The sequence below is a fragment of the Glycine max genome, chromosome 6, assembly GCF_000004515.6.
Source record: "Glycine max cultivar Williams 82 chromosome 6, Glycine_max_v4.0, whole genome shotgun sequence".
Taxonomy (NCBI): Eukaryota; Viridiplantae; Streptophyta; class Magnoliopsida; order Fabales; family Fabaceae; genus Glycine; species Glycine max.
The window spans coordinates 44,304,474-44,325,465 of record NC_038242.2 but is presented as its reverse complement, the minus strand read 5'-3'; the positions used below and the strand labels follow the sequence as shown (position 1 = coordinate 44,325,465).

The window sequence follows — 20,992 nt, the reverse complement described above, 5'->3', positions numbered from 1 at the left end:
GGCTTCTAGCCTAAAGATTAATCTGGCCAAGTCAAATTTTATTTGTTCAAAAGGTGTCCCGAACCCAATTAGAGATGAAGTTACTAATATTTTGAACATTAGATGTACTCATTGCAATATCAAGTACTTAGGGTTCAAAGTTATTTTCTGAAAGAGTGTCATCTGCGGATTTTAATGGTGTGGTGAAATCTAAATTGGCATCATGGAAGGGGAACCTTTTGAATAAGGCTAGTCACCTATGCCTTACTAATTATGTATTGGCTTCTATGACAATCTATAACATGCAAACAATTTGAATGGTCTAATGAATGCAACAAGGCCATGAATGAAGTGTTCCAAGATTACTTAGAAATTGACATTGTTGAATGAACAAATATTTACAAGTTCCATAAGTAGGTCTTTGATTATCTATATGCCCAATATAAACTTTCAACAAATTTGAAGCTTCTTTGAGAAAGAAAACACCTTAGCCCCTGATTTTTTATGACTATAAAGGAGAGGAGAAATTACCTTAGTGTCATGGAGCAAAGCTTGGAGCTAGGTCATGAAATGAGGACTTTCGACGAGTGAGGACTTTTAAGTTTCAATGTTCTGCGATGATGAGGATCAGCATGACGCGAGTCAGACAGAGTCGCGAGTGAGGGCCAACGATGACGAGGACCACCATGAAGCAAGTGAGGACTTTCAAAGCAGAACTCGAACAAGGCAGAGTGGCAGACACAGACAGAGTCACGAGTAGCTCAACACAGAGTCAATTTCGGGTTTTTGTAAGTGAGTAGCTCAACACCAGCACGATGTCGTTCAGAGTTTTCGTAAGTAGCAGACTTGCGACTCTACCCAAACTCGCCTGAGTCTGTGCTAAATCGAACGAGTCTACTCCATTTTCGATTATGCTTCCGATTTAACTCGCTGAACCTTAGTGAAATCGTAAAATCGTACTATTTTACGATATAAAATGTGAGTTTAACAACCATGGCCATGTCATCTCATTTAAGTTGCACCTTCTGTTGATTCATATAATATGTTGAACCTTAGAATGATTAGAATGTATATCATCCGCTACACTACAACATCTTTGTACTTAGGGGCAGAGCTTAACCCCCTCCAAAAATTTTGACAATATATACACTCACTAAAAAATTAGAAGTATGTTAGCACCTAGCACCTTCTTTATTAAGAAAAAATATCCTTCCTTGATTTAAACCAACACAAATTAAAAACTATTTACATTTTGAGGCCGTATTCGTAAATTAGTTTTTTTTATATAATGTTATTCAAATCATTTATTAACTAATTAATAATACTATAAGTCATTGATAAACTATGAATTTGCTAATTTCATTTGTTACGGATTGTGTTGAGGATAGAATAAAAAATTAAAAATAAATAAAAAGATTATTATCAATAAATCTAACACTCTTCCTTCACCACTATTCAAATAATCTTCTAGCTAGCTTCTTTAATTTATATTATAAGTGTTAAATATATTTTCTATTTTCAAGGTATTAAATATCTTCTTATTTAAATTTTGTTTATAAAATAACGGAAAATTTATAGAATAAACAGGTTGCTCAATAATAAGATCAAAGGGCTATATGTTGAGGATGCTATTCGTTCAGAGTGTGTCAAGTCAGCCAACTATGGCTTCCAACTGCTATATTCTAAGTACCGATATTGATTCCAGAGAGCTACATGAATTGTTGACTTGTATAGTTGTAGTTGATATTACATGTATGGATGAGATATTAGAGTAGGTAAGATTCTCCGAATAGTTTAGCCTAACAAGGAAGAAAAAATCATTGGCCAAATTGCATATTAAAGTCTCCCGAAAACATCATCATCGATCAAAGTCTCCTATATTTGTCATTTTGCATAAGTGTTTGACTAACATATGCATGTGGTCCTTAAAAATAATGTCATTTTTATTTTTGATCCATTACAAAAATTTTAGGAATAAAAGTTATATATAATTTAATTATAAGAATTGTTATATATAATTTCTTAAAATTATAAAATGGTCATTTTGAATTTTTAGTCATTCCATCCTTCAAATGCAAGGACTAAAATTAATATTTCATATTTATAATTTTAAGAGATTAAATATTTTTTATAGTTAACGTGTCCTTGTTTTTAGAGGCTAATTTAAGTATTTATTTAAAAGACTTCACTTCCATCACATAGCAAAGTTGTCAAATCAATTTCTCTTCACGACAAATTTAAACAATATAAGCAAAAACTAAACAGTCTCCTCTCTCTCCTTGTCTGTCTTTCTAATTCATCACCGTAATAAATTAAAACAAAATATCATTTTCCCGTCAAATTAGTTTATTCTTCAATGAGAACATATCAAATTAATTGTGTTCTATCAATATCTCAAGAAAGTTTAACATGAAATAAAAGCTAAAATTTAATTTTCAAGCGTTGGGAGCATATTAACCATAACAATAAGACTATAAAGAAAGGTTGAATGATTGTTATTTAATTTAAGTTCTGAAATAAAAATTATTTTATTAATTTTTTTATCGTTAATGACCTCATCAATAATTTGTATTTTACATACACGAATACAAATATGTGTATTATGTAATCTTTATTTATTTCTATTACGTCTTGTTCTTTCAAATATCTTTAATTTTGAATGATCTAATAAATTGGCAATTATTAGACAAAATTTCGGATAACAAAAACATTTAAATGTCTTAAAGATGAAATATATACAGGGCATATTTGATTAGTCAGAGAGATAGTTTTATTAGAGTAAGAGAAACACATCTAGACCATATAGACATGAATAAACAAAATTTAATGTCATATAATTATTTATTTAAAAAGTCATATTATATTTAAAAAATTCACATGAATTGGTATCTTTTAACATTGACCATTTAAAATAAGATCTAAGGTCATATTATATTTAAAAAATTCATATGACTTGGTATCTTTTAACATTGACCATTCAAAATAAGATGTAAGAATATGATGTTAATGAAATCTATAATGTAAATGCATGATTGTTTTTATATATCATCGGTCCAAAGAAAATGGGGCTCGTGCTTGACTTGGAAAACATGTTAGAATTAACAAACAAAACAAGTCAACCCTCTCAGCCTATACCGAATTTCCCATTTTAATTAGTGTTTATGATACACAGCTTAATCCATGCATATCATCATTATCCAAATATCGGAGTACCACAAAAGCTCTGACCCAATGCACATCCTTTCTTTCATAATTTTATTTACATGCATACTTGTCCCCTTTCCCAAAATTTCCGTAGCAAATGATTCTATCAACTTGCGACAGTCTATGAGAGACGGCGATACCTTGGTATCAAAAACTAGAAAGTTTGAACTTGGGTTTTTCAGCCCGGGTAGTTCGCAAAAACGTTATCTGGGAATTTGGTACAAGAATATCCCAATTCAGACAGTGGTTTGGGTTGCTAATAGGGAAAACCCCATCAATGATTCCTCAGGCATCTTAACACTCAACAACACGGGCAATTTTGTTCTCGCACAAAATGAGTCTCTTGTTTGGTACACCAACAACTCTCACAAACAAGCACAGAATCCGGTGGCAGTGCTCTTGGACAGTGGCAATCTTGTGATAAGAAATGACGGAGAAACAAACCCAGAAGCTTATTTGTGGCAAAGCTTTGACTATCCATCTGATACACTCTTGCCAGGGATGAAATTGGGATGGGACCTTCGAACCGGTCTGGACCGGAGACTAACAGCTTGGAAAAGTCCAGATGATCCATCCCCGGGAGACGTTTACCGGGATCTCGAACTCTATAGCTATCCTGAGTTCTATATAATGAAGGGAACCAAAAAGGTATACCGGTTTGGACCTTGGAATGGCCTATATTTTAGTGGAGTTCCAGATCTTCGGAATAACACCATATTTGGCTTCAATTTTTTCAGCAATAAGGAGGAGAGTTACTACATCTTTAGCCCCACAAATGATGTCATGTCCAGAATTGTAATGAACGAATCGACTACAATCTATCGCTATGTATGGGTGGAGGATGATCAAAATTGGAGGATATACACGTCACTTCCAAAAGACTTCTGTGACACTTATGGTCTCTGTGGAGTCTATGGGAATTGCATGACCACACAGACACAAGTGTGCCAATGTTTGAAAGGGTTTAGTCCAAAGTCACCAGAAGCATGGGTTTCATCTGGCTGGAGTCAAGGATGTGTCCGCAATAAACCATTAAGCTGCAAAGACAAACTCACAGATGGGTTTGTCAAATATGAAGGCCTCAAGGTTCCAGATACTAGACACACTTGGTTGGATGAGAGTATTGGTCTAGAGGAATGCAAAGTTAAGTGTTTGAATAATTGTTCTTGTATGGCCTATACTAATTCAGACATAAGAGGTGCAGGTAGTGGCTGTGTCATGTGGTTTGGAGATCTAATTGACATCAAACAGCTTCAAACTGCTGGTCAAGATCTATATATCAGGATGCCTGCTTCAGAGTTAGGTAAGCATCATAGACTTTGATCTTATCATTTCGATTTGCAACTTTGAAAGTGTAAAATCAGTCTAACTTCAGCCTTTTTATTTATTTTATGGGTTCTCCAACTTTCCAGAATCTGTATATAGGCACAAGAAGAAGACCACAACGATAGCTGCTTCTACCACTGCTGCAATCTGTGGGGTTCTTTTACTGAGTAGTTATTTTATTTGCAGAATTCGGAGGAACAATGCTGGTAAATAGTTGTTTACTCACCGTTTCACTGCACTTTTCTTCTTTATAAAAATAATGGTGTTAGTCAAACTTCATTTCATTAAATTAGGAGATTTATTTATTGGTTACGCAATTATTTCCTTTATCAACATTGATTTTGTTTGCTTTTTTATCTCCTTATGTAATACTACCTACTATTCTTTTTATAAGAAATTACAAGTGGTTGTATTTCTATCCTGATAATTATAGGAAATATGGACTTATATATTTTTCATATATATTGGACTTCGTGCAGTTTACTCTACAATTTTTTTATGTCCTAGCCTATTGAATCAAGAGGAAATGAAATTAATTTTTTATGATTTCATTTTCTTCGCAAACCTTTTTTATTAAAGAATCAGAAATTTGAAACTCTCATGGTTTAATCATCTAATAGCAAAGTTAAGGCCAAGTAACATTTTAAAATGTTATTGTATCTTATATTATTACATGATCTTGAGTTTTAATACCTTGCAAGATATTTAACAAAATGAAATTATTTTTCCATCGTTGATTTTCATGTTTTTATTATTTTTAATTTATAATTTCAATTCCTCCACACATTTTATAAAACTATTGGAGGCCTTCCTTCGTTTTGTAGGAAAATCATTAACAGAATATGACAGTGAAAAAGATATGGATGATCTGGACATCCAACTGTTTGATCTACCGACAATTACAACTGCCACTAATGACTTCTCAATGGAGAATAAGATTGGAGAAGGTGGTTTTGGACCTGTATACAAGGTAATCATTCTTTGAGAACTACCACAAAAGAAAAGAAATATATATATATATATATATATATATATATATATATATATATATATATATATATATATATATATATTAATTGAAAGTTTCTACTCACGGCCAATAGTATGCAGGGAATATTAGTTGACGGGCAAGAAATTGCTGTAAAGACTCTATCAAGGAGCTCATGGCAAGGAGTGACAGAGTTCATAAATGAAGTAAAATTAATTGCAAAACTTCAGCATCGGAATCTTGTAAAACTCCTTGGTTGTTGCATTCAAGGACAAGAGAAAATGCTAATTTATGAGTACATGGCAAACGGCAGCCTGGACTCCTTCATTTTTGGTATGGGAAATAAACAAAGCATACATTTGGTTGCTAATGACTTTAGTGAAATAAGCATATTGCCAAAATTAATCCATGTTCAGCATTGAATAACATTTATGCTTGAATAAAACAGATGATAAAAAAAGAAAATTGCTAAAGTGGCCTCAACAATTCCACATAATCTGTGGAATTGCAAGGGGGCTTATGTATCTTCATCAAGATTCCCGACTGAGGATTATTCATAGAGATCTGAAAGCAAGTAATGTTCTACTCGATGAAAATTCTAGTCCAAAAATATCAGATTTTGGAATGGCCAGAACTTTTGGTGGAGACCAATTTGAAGGAAACACAAGTAGAGTAGTTGGGACCTGGTAAGTGACTCATTATTCAAAGTCATTTTTCTTTTTTACAAATATGTGAATTATTCTTGATGTAAATGTGTGCATGTCTTGCAGTGGGTATATGGCACCGGAGTATGCTGTTGATGGGTCATTTTCTGTGAAATCTGATGTCTTTAGCTTTGGCATTTTAGTGTTGGAGATTGTATGTGGCAAGAGAAATAAAGGACTTTATCAGACAGATAAGAGTCTTAACCTCGTTGGTCATGTAAGAACTTGAATCCATCTTTGATTTATGTATTGCAAATTGAAATATATCAAATAATCATCTTTTATTTTTATTATTGCTATTATGGGACAGGCATGGACATTATGGAAAGAGGGAAGGGCACTAGATTTGATTGATGACTCAAACATGAAGGAGTCGTGCGTTATATCCGAAGTATTACGTTGCATCCATGTTGGCCTTTTGTGTGTGCAGCAGTACCCAGAAGATAGGCCTACAATGGCATCTGTGATTCTGATGTTGGAGAGTCACATGGAATTGGTTGAGCCTAAAGAACATGGCTTCATTTCGAGAAATTTTTTAGGTGAAGGAGATTTACGCTCAAATCGGAAAGACACAAGTTCAAGCAACGATGTGACAATTACCTTGTTAGAAGCGCGATAAAACTCATGAAATCTTAGTTGGACATAAACCAAAATGTAGATATACAAGGATATACATTTAAGAATTTAAATACAAAAGTTGATTAATTTATGACATTCCTAGCTGCATGTTATTTTTAACTTATTTTCATATATGCTTGTTTGTTAAGCTTATAAGTGTTCATATGATAAACTTATTGAATTTAAATATCTGTTTATTAAGTTGTTTATCTAAATATTCTCAAAATATTCCCGTGCCAGATATGAAAGTGAAGTCCCGTACCAGATTTCCAAATTAGTCCTCAAGCAATTACCAAATTAATCCTCGCACATGTCTAACATTTTTTAATTCTAAATTACCAAAATCAATTTCTAAAATACGACTTCTATTATTTAGAAAAGAAAAAAGAAACAAAAGTTGTGTTTTAAAACAGGACTTGTAATTGGAAGTTGTTTTTAAAACATGACTTATTCTGTAGAAAAAATCTATTTTTGTAAAATTTTCAAATAATTATCCCAATCACGTAAAAAAGCCCTAACTTGAGGTTTACCCCCCAATGCCTCCCTGTCCAATGCATGAGAAAATTGAACCTCTATTTTTTTCCTTCTCTTTCCCAATTTACCCTTTCTGCTGCAACTGAAATCCAATCAAACCCTCACTACCCAACAACCACACCCAACAAAAACACAGCCACGAGGTGGAACTTTTGACAGTAATTCTACTTACCCAATTTTTATGAGCTAAATTTGAGAACATAATCTAGTCAGGACAGATCCAGAAGTCTATTAAAGGGCGGTTAAATATTTTTTTTTGTTTATAATTATTTAAATGTCTAATTTTTTATAAGTAATACTTTTATAAAAAAAAAATATTTATTGTTTTTACACAAAAAAGTAAAATTAATTTTTATTTTAAATGATAATAAGCTTAATTGTTATCTAAAAAAAAACAAACACAATATGATTCTAATTATCAGCTTAACCATTACAATTTGATTCTAATATCAAATAATTTTGTACTAATTAACTAAAATTAATCATTATTATAATTATTATAATATTAACATAAATAATTAATTTTACACAATTTAACTTTATCTAACCTAAAAATATATCTATTTCTATGAGAAGTGCCAAGGGAGGTGGGCTCGGGCCTCTTCCTACCCTCCTCTCCATCTGTCCCGGCCCTTATCTAGTGCTGGAAAATTTTGAAGAGGCTCTTAAACAAGTGGGGAAGATGTCTATGAAAAATCAGCTCCAAATTTTTAGTTTTCAAATTGATATTATTTTCAATTAAATAAAATATGTTTCTTTCCTATAAATATTGAAATGTTTAAAATTTATCCCTACACAATTTTTGAAATGCTTATTGTCCCTGTAAAATTAAAATGTATCACATTTGGGCTTAGAGCTAGACTTGATTGGGTCCCAAACCTTTTGTGTCACTCTTTTGTTGACGTGTCACTTCTTCATTAGTCTCATGACTGACTACTCGTTACAATTTCTAGAGGTTGAAATCCCTCACAAAATACAAAAAAAATTATCACAATTTTTTAACCATTCTTTTTTAACCTTCTTCATCTTTTACCAAGTTCTCAACCACCAAAATCAACACCTATAACGAACACACAAATAATTGTTTTTTTAGGATCACTACATTGGCTGCAATGAGCACATGAAAGAATAAGCTTTTCTACCTATTGGTGAACAGCTTCCACGCTAACACTTCGACATACCTCTCGTTCCTCAATCTTTATGGATATAAATAGTATATTCCAATGATATAGATAACTAGTGAAATGTGACTATAACTGGAGAGTCACGTTGATATTAGTTTGTGTTATCATCATCGACTTATGGAGTGTTGGGTGTGTAAGTGGTTGGTTTTAAGAGGAATTTTCGCATCGGTTATAATATTAATCGATTTAGAACATTTGGTTTTAAGAGGAATATTTGCATCAGTTATAATATTAACGGATGTAAAATATTTGGTTTTAAGAGAAATTCTTATATTGATTATAAATTCAACCGATGTGAGAAAATAAAATTGTCTTACCATTTCAAGTGAATGAACAAATAGTTTTGGATGTAAATTAGGACACCAAATTTGATAGAGTTAAAAATTGACACATTTTAATTTTATGAGCATAAAAAAAATTATAAGGATAAATTTTTAATATTTTAGTATTTATAAGAACAAAAAATGTATTTTATTTTTTAATTTATGTTCTTCCATCCATAAAATTTATATGCATATGAATATATATACATAAATATTTATATATAAAATATTATCCACATGAATACATATACATATGCATGAATACATTTATTTCTTTTTTCACATTTTAATTAATTATTTTTAAATTTCGAATGTAAATTTTTTAATTATCTCATCACAGTACTGTCACATCGTTAGTCTATAGTTAAGTTAAATTGTTAACTGTTGACTCGTTGGCAAGTGCACCAAATTGTCACACGTATTAAAGTACTCGGAAGTTGTTCGAGTGTCGAATCCATAGGAACTTTGTTTATACTTAGATTAATGCAAACCCAATTTTAAAAGTAAAAGTTAATAAATTTAAAATAACAAATAAAGAAAGATAGAAGATAAGGTAAAGAAAAGATAAAATATTTAAAGATAAAATTATGAGATAAAGGAAAAGATAAAGGAATTAAAGATAAAATTAAAAGATAAAGAAAAAGAGAGAATAATTAGAAAGATAAAATATTTAGATAAAAGATAAATTCAAGATAAAATAGTGTTAGGAACTGACTTGCCTTGTCTGTCTAGGATGTATGAGTTTATGATTTTTTATTTATCAATTCAGGTTGTTCTATGTCTATCTCCTAAATGCCTTTGTAAAGACTCAATAGATAAAATTGATAAAGTTCTAATTCTAGATGTTTGCTTTGACACATTGGCACAATGCAATCACTCTATGTCTAGTAATGATTTTATTATGATATCTTTTCTTCTTGTTCTAGTAGAAGTTATCCTCTCCCGACCGTCTAACCTCTAAAACTAATGCATGCATATCTTCTTTAAATCTTATTTAGAAATTACCCTCTCCCGAGCATCTAACCCCTAACAGAATATAAAGATGAGTATGCAAGATAAAAACAGAAAAGAAAATAGGAAAGAAAAATCTGGTATTGCATTGATAAATAGTGAAGAGTACATCATACATCGCGTGGGCTTTTTAGGCCTGTCAGACCTTAACTAGGGGTTTAGCCACTCATGACCATTGAGGGCTTTACAATGAGAAGAGGGGTGAAAGAAAGAGTAGGAGTAAATGAAACCCCTAGGAGAGGGGGTTCTGTCGTGGTGTGTTTTGTCCTTGGACTGACTCTCTGTTTATAGCTGCTGAAGTGAGCTTTGGGCCTTCGTAGGCGCGCTTAGCGCAACACCCCCTCGCTCAACGCGTGCAGATCGCGCGTGTTGCAGGCTTAGCGCGTGCTTCTGTTGGATCGTGGGTTTAACACGCGTGCTGCAGGCTTAGCGCGTGCTTCTGTTGGATCGCGGACTTAGCGCACGTGTTGCAGGCTTAGCGCGTGACGCGCGCTCAGCGCGCGTATTGGGCTGGGCCTATTTCAGATTTTCTTCTTTTCTTCAATTTTTCTGGCCTTTTTGCTTGTTACACCTCCATTTTTATATCTGCAGCCAAAATTCAACAAAACATCAATTCTTTAATATTTAAGCGCAAATAACTGCTTAATAATTATTTTTAAAGACAATTTTGCCTTATTTTCTATTATCAAAATACAATTATTTAGCAGTTATCAAAATCCCCAAATTAAAACTTTGCTTGTCCCCAAGCAAATCAAATTAAAAGCAGACTCTGAATGCTTCAACACTTTCAATGGCTGCAATTTCTCATATTTCTCCAACTGGTCCTTTCCGCATTTGTCATAATCTCACAATGGAAGCATAAATTACATTAAGATGAAATTGGTTAGTATCGGAAACAATCAAGTTGGTTTGCCTCACTTTTCTCACAAGGTTAGTGTTTATCTCTGCGCACAAATGTCTAGGGTGAGTGTTTAAAATTTATACGACCTGCAATTAAGATTCCCAAATTTTGCACTTCATCTCAATCAAAGTTATTCTTACTTACATTTGGTGGATCACTAAGGACTTTTATTGGCTTGTAATGGGGCCTGGCTAAGCAAGAAATCATGGTTTTTCTGGGATTTCAAGAACTTAGAATTATAAGAGAGCATTCATCCTAGAAAAACTTATATTTAGCCTAGGCTTTATTTGTTTTTCAGCCTTAGCACATATACAATCTATTTTTCTTATTTCCAACCTTAGCACTTATGGCACCTCTTTTTTTTTTTCTGCCCTTATTTTCTTTTTCTTTTTCTTTTTTTCTTTCTTTTTTATTTTAGGAAAGAGACTTTTGGCTTACAAGCTTCTTTTTTTTTTTTTGTGCCTTATTAAGTGCTACTTTTACATTCCCAAGACCATCTTCATTCTACCCATCCCCCAAATTAGGGGTTTATTATGACTAAAATCCTTATGCTCTCTTAGAACCCTAAAATAAGGTCAGAGATATCACAATTAGGCTTAGGGGTTTTATTTAGAAAAATAATTACTAATTTTGGCTCAACAAGGGTGCAAGGGATAAATTTCATCACAGGTTGGCTTTTTGGCTAAGTGGCTAAATTAAAAAAGAAACATGGCCTTGATCATATCCACCTTATGTAAATAATCTAACAGTATGAGAATGATGCAAAATTAGGATTTTAAAAACAAACGTTCTCTCATAATTAAGTTCACACAGCTCATCGGGACAAGATAAAGTTATCGGCTTACCGGAACATGATCTCTTTCCATCAAGCTAACATTTTCTCTCTTTGTGATTCATGTCCCACTGTTTGACTGACTCTTGCTTCCAGGAAACCAGTATTTTCACAATTGTCATGCAGCATTTCAAGTGTTGAATCCTTCAAAAAAAGCCTAAATAGTGACTTCACAAATATCATGCAATTTTTATTCAATGACTGAATTTAAAATACTGGGATTAAAATGCATAAAATAAAAATGCACAAATTCAAAATAAAGAAAAGAAATAACACAACTATCCTAAAAAAACTAAATGTGATTAACTAAAAGATAGATAAGGTAAGGAAATAATTGTTTGTTACACCTCCATTTTTTATATCTGTCGCCAAAATTCAACAAAACATTAATTCTTTGATATTTAACAAAATACAATTATTTAACAGTTATCATTAATGTATTCTAAATAGGGGATTGACCCAAAATTACAATTAAATTATCTAAAGTCTGAAGACTAAAATCACAAAAACAAAATATGGAGACAGAAATGCGCGTATCAAGAATCAAAGAGAAACTAACATTGTAATTTTTTTTTTAAAAAAAAAAATACTAGCCCGTGTGATTGCCGAACATGAGTTTAACTACGAAACTGAAATTTTCATCAAAATGTTTCCATTATTCACGTGAAGGACATTAACTTGATCACTTTAGATTTTAGTTCCAACATTGACTTTCATTGTAAAACTATATCAACTTCTTTAATTAATCACTTTTGTTTCTTTCCTTTTTATAACGTTTATCAACTTCTATAATTAATCACTTTTGTTTCTTTCCTTTTTATAACGTTTGTGAATTTTTAGTTAACAAGAACAACTATAATATGGAATATGGACCAATCGTGTGTAACAAGTCGAAAAGGTTCTTGACTGGTGTGTTGCGATGACTGGTATGATATAGGTTGGCAATGGAACCAAAAATTCTGGAGCCAAATGAATTCTTGATTAGTTCAGTTGTCATTGATTGATGTTAGTCGTGCGGAATACATAGTAAAGTCTGAAAAAAAAAAGTATAACATCATGGACAAAGTCATATATTAAAAATGACAATATAGTAAACATCATTGATAGACTAACTAAAGTACCACAAAAAGGATAACAATATTGACAACGTCTAATAGAAAAAATTATTTTGGTCATCTAATTAATTTTTTGGGTTCAACTTGCTTCTGTTATTATTAAAAACTGTAGTAAATCCTGTAATTTTTTAAAATGATTTAATTAGGTTTTCTTATTTTAGAATTTTCAATTAGATATCTTATTTTTTTAAAATGTGTTTTTGGTCCTATTTAAAATTAAATTGGGTCATGTTATTTAAAACTTTCATAGTAGAGGAAAAAAATGCGACTAAATTAAATCTTTAAAAAAACACCAATTGAAACTTTTAAAAGTAAAAGACCTAATTAAATAATTAATTTAAAAATTTTACTGAACGAAATTAAAATTTATAATAATAAGAGGACAACATCAAATCTAATAACTAAATTAGAAGACCAAACTAGTAAGTAAGCCTTTATTTTACCGAAAATTTTGAGTAAACTCTTTATTCAAACTCTTAAAGAAAGTAATTTTTGGTCAATTTAACGGGCCGGGATATCTTTTATTTTTTATTTCTTTCTCTATAGATTGACACTTAGGTGTCGTCCTTGGATATATTTGTTGAAAAAATTCATTCAACCTAAATAATCTTCCAAAAAATTACGTTAGACGATGTTAATTAATTCTCCTTCATCATGATCATTACGATTAGCATGAACGTCGTCAGCTTCTTCTTCTCCGACGTTGTTAGAAGTCATTTGTGTAGACAAAGGACTAACATAAGTGTCCATGTATGAATCATCATCTTCTACATTAACACCAATTGTTTTCCCGTTTAGAACCACAGACCACCTTTTATATACAGGTATTTTCAATTAATTTGTTCACTGTAATCAAAACTTGCTAATTAACTATGTTTTATCAATAGGCAGCCGTGTCTCCAGCAAAACCTCCAGAAAGCCCGGATGAAGAGGTCGATGATCCCCTATACCTGATGACATTGACCATCCCACAATTGTTTTTGAAGCCGCTCCAGGTTATGTGGGATGCTACCATATTCGGGGTGTTTAATCAAAACTTCCCATTGTATATAAAGCACGAAGATCTCTCTGAAATTGCACATGGTGGTCAATGTCTCAGCATATCTGTTATACAGTTGTGGATTCTGTAAGTCATTTTAGATTACTATTAATTACCAAAGTAATTGTTTTAAATTCATACATAATTAACTTTGACTTAACAACACAGCCATCTGACTGAGACAAGTGTGCGAGCGGGGAATTCTGATGTGTATGGATTCCTCGAGCCATAGTCCATTCAGAGATTTGGGCAATCACAATTTGAATCCGAAAGTTACATCAAGAGTTGGATACAGAGTTCAAAACGAGATGTTTACCTTGGAGCCTATCTGAATAGGTAAGTCAAACACAATAATTGAATTTAAATAATCTATACTACTACAATAACCCATATTCGTCTCTACTACAGTGGACACTGGCAAATGGTCATCATTCTACCTAAGGAAAACCTAGTTGTCTGGTTTTGTTCTTTGCATAATAGGTCAGACAACTACCTTAAGGGAATAATTAACAGGTTCGTATTGTTTTCAATACATTTTCATTGGCATAACTCAACAACATCAATATTTTAATGTTCCTTATATTCAACACTAGTGCTTTGAAAGGACTTGATGATACTCCACAACCGAAATCCAAGGCTGCTGCTAGGTGGATTGTTGTTAAGGTACGTGATTTAAATAAAAGTTCTACTTATATATATTTTATGTGTGTGTACACTAATTGTAGTTAACGTTTAATTAATATCCAAATTTCATTATGTATTTAGTGTAATAGACAAAAAGGAATCACTGAATGTGGCTACTACGTGATGCACTGGATGTCCACGATAATCTTAGGATCTTTCAGGAATAATTGGGAGACGGTAATTGTTTATTACAAACAAATTTGGTTTTTTTATAATTGTTATTACATTATTAATTTATTTTTTTATTTGATCATGCAGTATTTTAATGAAGTTAGACCATTGGAAGCAGAGAGATTCAAGGCACTTCGCATACAGTGGGCACAATATTATCTAAAAGTTAGAAATCAAACATAGGATGTTAGGCAACTATGTAACTTTAGGTTAATTAATTAGTTTACGTACTTTGCATTACATTTTTTACAATTGTTGTTTCATCTTAACATTGAACAACCTTTGTTGATAGCTAGTTTTTTGCTAAAATCTATTTGAAAACTGAATGCAAATGATATATGGTGTGTGCTGTGTGGTCTGATTTTAAATTTACAGGTTAAATTTTGGTTTTTTTGTAAAAACAAAGACATTATATAAAAAAAATTCCTGAAAACAAAAAAAAAACCGATGTTAACTGTCAATAGCAACACATTCGTTAACATCGGTTTTTTGAAAAAACCGATGTTAACTGTCAATAATAACACATTCGTTAACATCGATTTTCTGTAAAAAAATCGATGTTAAAATTCAATAGTAACACATTCGTTAACACATTCGTTAACATCGGTTTTTGGAAAAAACCGATGTTAACCCACGTTAACATCAGTTTTTATAAAAAACAGATGTTAACTGTCAATAATAACACATTTGTTAACATCGGTTTTTTATGAAAAAACCGATGTTAACATGGGTTATAAAAAAAACCGATGTTAACTGTCAATAGTAACACATTCGTTAACATCGGTTTTCTGTAAAAAACCGATGTTAACTGTCAACAGTAACACATTCGTTAATATCGGTTTTTTGTAAAAACCGATGTTAACTTTCAACATTAATATAAATTTTTTGGGTGTAATTCATATTAGCAACATCGGTTATTTATATAACCGATGTTGGTAATTTTACGTTAACATCGATTTTTCAAAAACCGATGTTAACGATAATACTATCAACGTCGGTACTTTCAACATCGGTTGAAAAAGTCATGTTGAAAGTCATAAATAACCGATGTAGAAAACATATTTTCTAATAGTGTTTGCGTCGTCCTCATTAGCAAATAAACGCTTAAACCTTGGAATGATGGGAAGATACCACAACACCTTCGCTGGAGGGCCCTTCTTTAAGTTTTCATCAGAACTGCAATCCTCATCATCCTTCACCTTGTACCGTGACGCCCCACACCTAGGGCATTTCGACATTTCTTCAAATTCATGTCTGTACAGTATGCAATCATTAGGGCAAGCATGAATCTTCTGGTACTCCATACCCATCGGACACAATATCTTATTTGCCTGATAGTAGCTTTTAGGCAATGTGTTATCCTGTGGAAGCAGATCATGCACTATTTGAAGCAATGAAGTAAAGCTTTTGTCACTCCATCCATATCTGGCATTGACATTAACCAGACTTAACACCGCCGACAATAGCGTCAAGGAATTGTTGCATCCTGGATACAAAGGCTTCTTTGAATCACCCTGCAATCTTTCATACACAAGGGCATGTGCTTGCTGAAAAGACTCTTGTCCAAGGTCACGAATCATATCCTCCAAGCGATCTCCCATTTCTACATCAAATGGTTCGGATTGTTGCCCACTCTGTATGTCTGTCATTTCACCATGCCATATCCACATCGTATAATTTCTCTTAATTCCATCACACAACAGATGCTCTCGTATGTCATCCAGTATTTGTCGCCTTCCCTTCAAACAATTGATGCAAGGACAATAATATTTTTCATCTTCATCCGGTTGACCTCTTTGTGAAGCAAATTGTAAGAATTGCTCGACGCCTTCCTCATATTCTGGGCTGATGCGACTTTCATTCATCCAACTTCGATCCATCTAAGTAATAACTCGGTCATACTCTCAAAGTTATTTGATGCATGAAAATCTCACTTTTTTATTAAAGGTGTGGCCCTATCCCATTCGGGAAGAGCGTCTTTTATGATAGCTTCATACATCATGGTTAATTCTATTTTGTTAAATTTGACAAAATTTTGGCAGCATTTCGCATTGGTCTCCAAGTACATGACATGAAATCGGTGAAATTAATTTCCCGATAATCAAGTATGCACTCAGAGAACAACTAGAAATGCATTACCAAAATTTCATCAAATTAAACAAAATAATTTTAACCTTAACACATGAATCTACCATAAAAATATCAGTCTCTCCAAACTGTCCAAACGAACAATTCAAGATTGAATACAATGATTAATGCAAACTGTCCGCAAGAATCATTGCATCCAATCTCAAACGGGAATCTAAGGTTCAGTCATCATGAACACAATTTGTATAGCATATATCAATTGTCATTAATGGCAGTGAACACGTAATAAAAATATTCATTGGTAACAAACATTTGTACCTGTGATGATGAGCAGCACAGTCCAAAACAAAAGCAAGAATAAAAAAAATAACTAAATGAACACTTACATAAGACAATCTTGTGTATGATAAAAAAAGAGTAAGATTAAGTATAATAAGCGCTCAGAAGATACGACAACAATTTATTCTAAATTATATACACACACACAACTTATAATCTTTGGTTGCGAGTATACTAAATTAATCAATTCTTACAAAGTAGAAATGTAACACTCAAATTCGAACACATGGCAATACTTACTTTGCCGTTAAATATAAAAATGGACAAGATCTTATAAAACACCTCAAAGTCTAATTGATTCCCAATGGCCGTGATGGTTTATTAAGATTTAAGAGTACTAAATTTACTAATTCTTAAAATGCATACTGCACAGTTCACAAACAAGTTAGTGAGCATGCATTAGCAAATTAAGTATATATAGTTATTATCAAATTAAATGAAAGTTAAATGGTATGCACTTAGAGACACACCATTAATATTTTAACCTTGTATATAAGATAGAGGATAGAGGATCAGGTAATTAAATGAAAGTTAAATGGTATGCTTCCCACGAATTATATTGGTACAATTGTTCTTTCTGTGTCGACAATGGTGCTTCGATGAGTTAGTCATCGAAAACTTGATGTGTTATTAGTACCATAAAGTATTACGTGATAAATTTTATTTTGATAATTTTTGTTATTTTTTATACTTTTATGTCACTTTAAATAAATTTATTATAAATATAATAGTTGCTACTCGTTCTCGAAACTTTCTTATTTATCTAACTTCGTAAAAACTAGTATTCTTTTAAAAAAATTGCTAAATTATATCAAAATATTATATTTTTTTAAAATGTATGTATTACCTATTAAGGATACGTACGTGTAACTATTGTCATTTTTAGAAAAAGTTTTTCGATAATACAATTTCTTTAATATGATTTGATATTAACTACATGTATGTATATAGTAAGATTCATCAAATAAATTAATTTATTATCTATTAAAAGTGAAATGATGTAACAAATAAATGAAATGCTAAAATTATTGGGGTTGTAAACTCTAATCGTTAATTATACATCTCATAAAGTTAAAAAATAAATTAAGACGACGGTAATTATTTATATTGTATTAAATTCTACATATAAGTTATGCCTAGCTATGACTATAAAACTTTTAAACAGCACCCATGACTGGTGACTAGATAACAAAACAAAGAGAATAGCTACTGACATTAATCATATACATAAGGTTGAGGCTGCTGAAGCACCTACACTTGAAATTTATGCCTAGTAGCAACTAGATTTTATAACAACAATATATTTAATGAATATGAGTGAAGGTGAAAAGGACATTACTGGGAAGCATACCATCTAGATGACTAACTCATCGAAGCATCAGGTAATTAAAATTTTCAACATTACTGGGAAGCTATGAAAATATGAATGAAGATAGAGGATCTAAAGTGATATCATATCTACAAAACAGTGAATGAAAATTCCTTCCTTGCCCCTGTGTGTGCCTTTGATACTCACTATTACCATCTACACTTATGGGGTGTGTCCAAATGAAAGTGATGAAAATTCCATTGGGGTCATTCATGGAACGTGATCCATATAGGTCACGTACATCAATCACATGCCCAAGAGAAAACATAGGAATAGTGGCCAATAAGAAGAATAATCACAGTCAAATATGATTTTTAATTTGTCTTATATATTAACATTAATACTAATTTGTAACCAATATTATTATATTTGGTCTCAAGTTTTGAAGAACACAAAGCTTATGATAAAATAATTAAAATGCGTAAGACAATCCATAACAGGTTGAGATCTTGCGTTAATCAAGGATTCATGAGTTGGATTATTAAAACATTGTTCTGCTGTAAGTTAGTCAACTTATTAAAACATTCATTATTTTAACATAGACTAACCTTGAGAGCTAAAGCACGGTCAAAGCTTTCAATAGCATTATCAGGCTCACCAAAATTAAATTGTGCTCTGCCAAGTGTGACCCATGCCTGGAAGGATCAAGATTAAAATAAATGCATGATTAGAAGACTGTCAAATGAATTAGCATTGCTCTACTTGGCATGACCATTGGTGATTCAAAATAAAACTTTGGCATATTTTTCAGTTTAGACTATATGTCCTACAAATACAATCTGCAAAGGATTTGGTATACCAAATTTAACACAGAAATAGCATACAAGCCAACCTAGCATCGAAGAGGGCAAACCAATGATTGTCTCAAATTGCAACCTGCATTTGGACATCAAAATGAGGAAGACCAATTGTATGCATGAAATAGATTACATATGCACAGGTCAAAGTTTTTATGAATTTAAAAATGGACAAAAGGCATTTCAAAGCCCAAAAGAAGAAATACATTGTTAGTTATACCCTCCGAATGTACGGTGTCGTTTGTTTGCGTCTTCCCCAAAACACTTTCTTTGGTTTTGTGACTGTGTCTGTCAAGGGTTTGAGAGAGCAGAATGGTTCTATCAAACAAGAAACTGAAGCTTAAGATGAGAGATGAATTAGTCCAAAGCAACTCCAACGCCGCCGCTAAACTCTTCTGGACTCTGCCACGCCCACACCCAGATTCTTCAAGAGAGAGAAACGAAGAAAGCTTCGATCCGACCAAACTCCACAACAATCCAACAAGGAAAATGAAACTGAAGGACCAATAAGAAGACAAAGAGGAAGAAGCTAGAGGACGATCATGTGAGAGACGGAGAAAAGGACCCTAGAATATTGTTGTGATGTTTGTTTCTCTCGTTTTCTTTCAAAGCACACACCCTAGAATATTAATTTACTAATATGATATACTTCCTCCTCTGTTCTTAAAAATATAAGATTATTTTTAAAAATGGGACCCAGCCAAAAGTACGAAACATATAAAAGAAAATAATAAATAGTAAATATGACCCAGCCAAAAGTACGAAACATCGTAGATATTTTGTCGCCATCGAAAGGTATAATTATTTATTTTTTCCTTTCGTTTAAATTAAAATCAAAACAAATATCCCAATGTCAAAGACCAACGCAATTATTCAAGCAATGAGAGGTTGGTGGTGAATTTGACTACCTCTATATCAATTTGAAAATAATCCAATAATAAAAAATTATAACTTATGAATTATATAAAATTAAGAAAATAATATCAATGTCTTTTGCATTTTCTAATTAAGAAAATAAGAAAAACATACTGGCCGGCACCGATTATATAAAATGCGTGCATAAAATAAATTATACAATTATTGAATATGTATATAATATGAATTATTCAATTACAATAAAACAAGATACTATTTAAAAAAAACATTTTCATACGTCAATTATCATTTACACTTCTTACCAATAAAATGATAAAACTAGACTATAGTATAGAAAAAAAATCTTGATAAGACTTACTGTCGGTCCCATTTAATTTAGAATTTAGTAAAACTAATTTTTATAGAAACTAAAAATTAATTTTTAAAAGAAATATTAAATTAATCAATTTATAATGAAAAAAATATTTCTTTACAAATTAATTGAAAATTATTTCTATATAAATAACACAATATACACATTTTTTTAATTAAATTAATTTTCATAGAAAAAAATGCAAAATAATAATTTCAAAAAAAATACTAATATGATATACTTCCTCTTCTGTTCTTAAAAATATAAGATTATTTTTAAAAAAATTCTTAAATACAAGGCATAGTGCATTTTAATTATTAACAATTATTTTTTATATAATAAATTGTATATTTTTTATTTTAAATAATCATCATAATTAAATTTTTTGACTCTATAAAGCTCAATATAATTTTAAAAATTTGGATCTTTTTGAGCTAATCATTATAATGTTGATTAATTTTCATGGGATATAATCACATTTTTTAAAATATGTATCTTTTTAACGGCATGTATTTAGTATTATGCAAAAATCATATCTTAAATTAATTTTTAGAATTT

General features: G+C 31.5%; 1 protein-coding gene across 2 annotated transcripts; it reads left to right on the top strand.

Moving 5' to 3' along the window:
- The first annotated feature begins 3,007 nt into the window (after positions 1 to 3,007).
- On the top strand, positions 3,008 to 6,912 carry LOC100802962 (G-type lectin S-receptor-like serine/threonine-protein kinase SD1-1). Of its 2 annotated transcripts, none has more exons than XM_006582156.4 (7): positions 3,008 to 4,486; positions 4,596 to 4,715; positions 5,334 to 5,479; positions 5,620 to 5,830; positions 5,946 to 6,183; positions 6,268 to 6,418; positions 6,512 to 6,912. In XM_006582156.4, the coding sequence occupies exons 1-7, from the start codon at positions 3,160 to 3,162 to the stop codon at positions 6,818 to 6,820; spliced, it is 2,502 nt and encodes an 833-aa protein (XP_006582219.2). In that variant the 5' UTR covers positions 3,008 to 3,159; the 3' UTR covers positions 6,821 to 6,912. The 2 variants fall into 2 exon arrangements, with proteins under 2 accessions (XP_006582219.2, XP_040872594.1); XM_041016660.1 differs by having other exon boundaries at positions 4,457 to 4,486; positions 5,315 to 5,479.
- Positions 6,913 to 20,992: the final 14,080 nt, after the last annotated feature.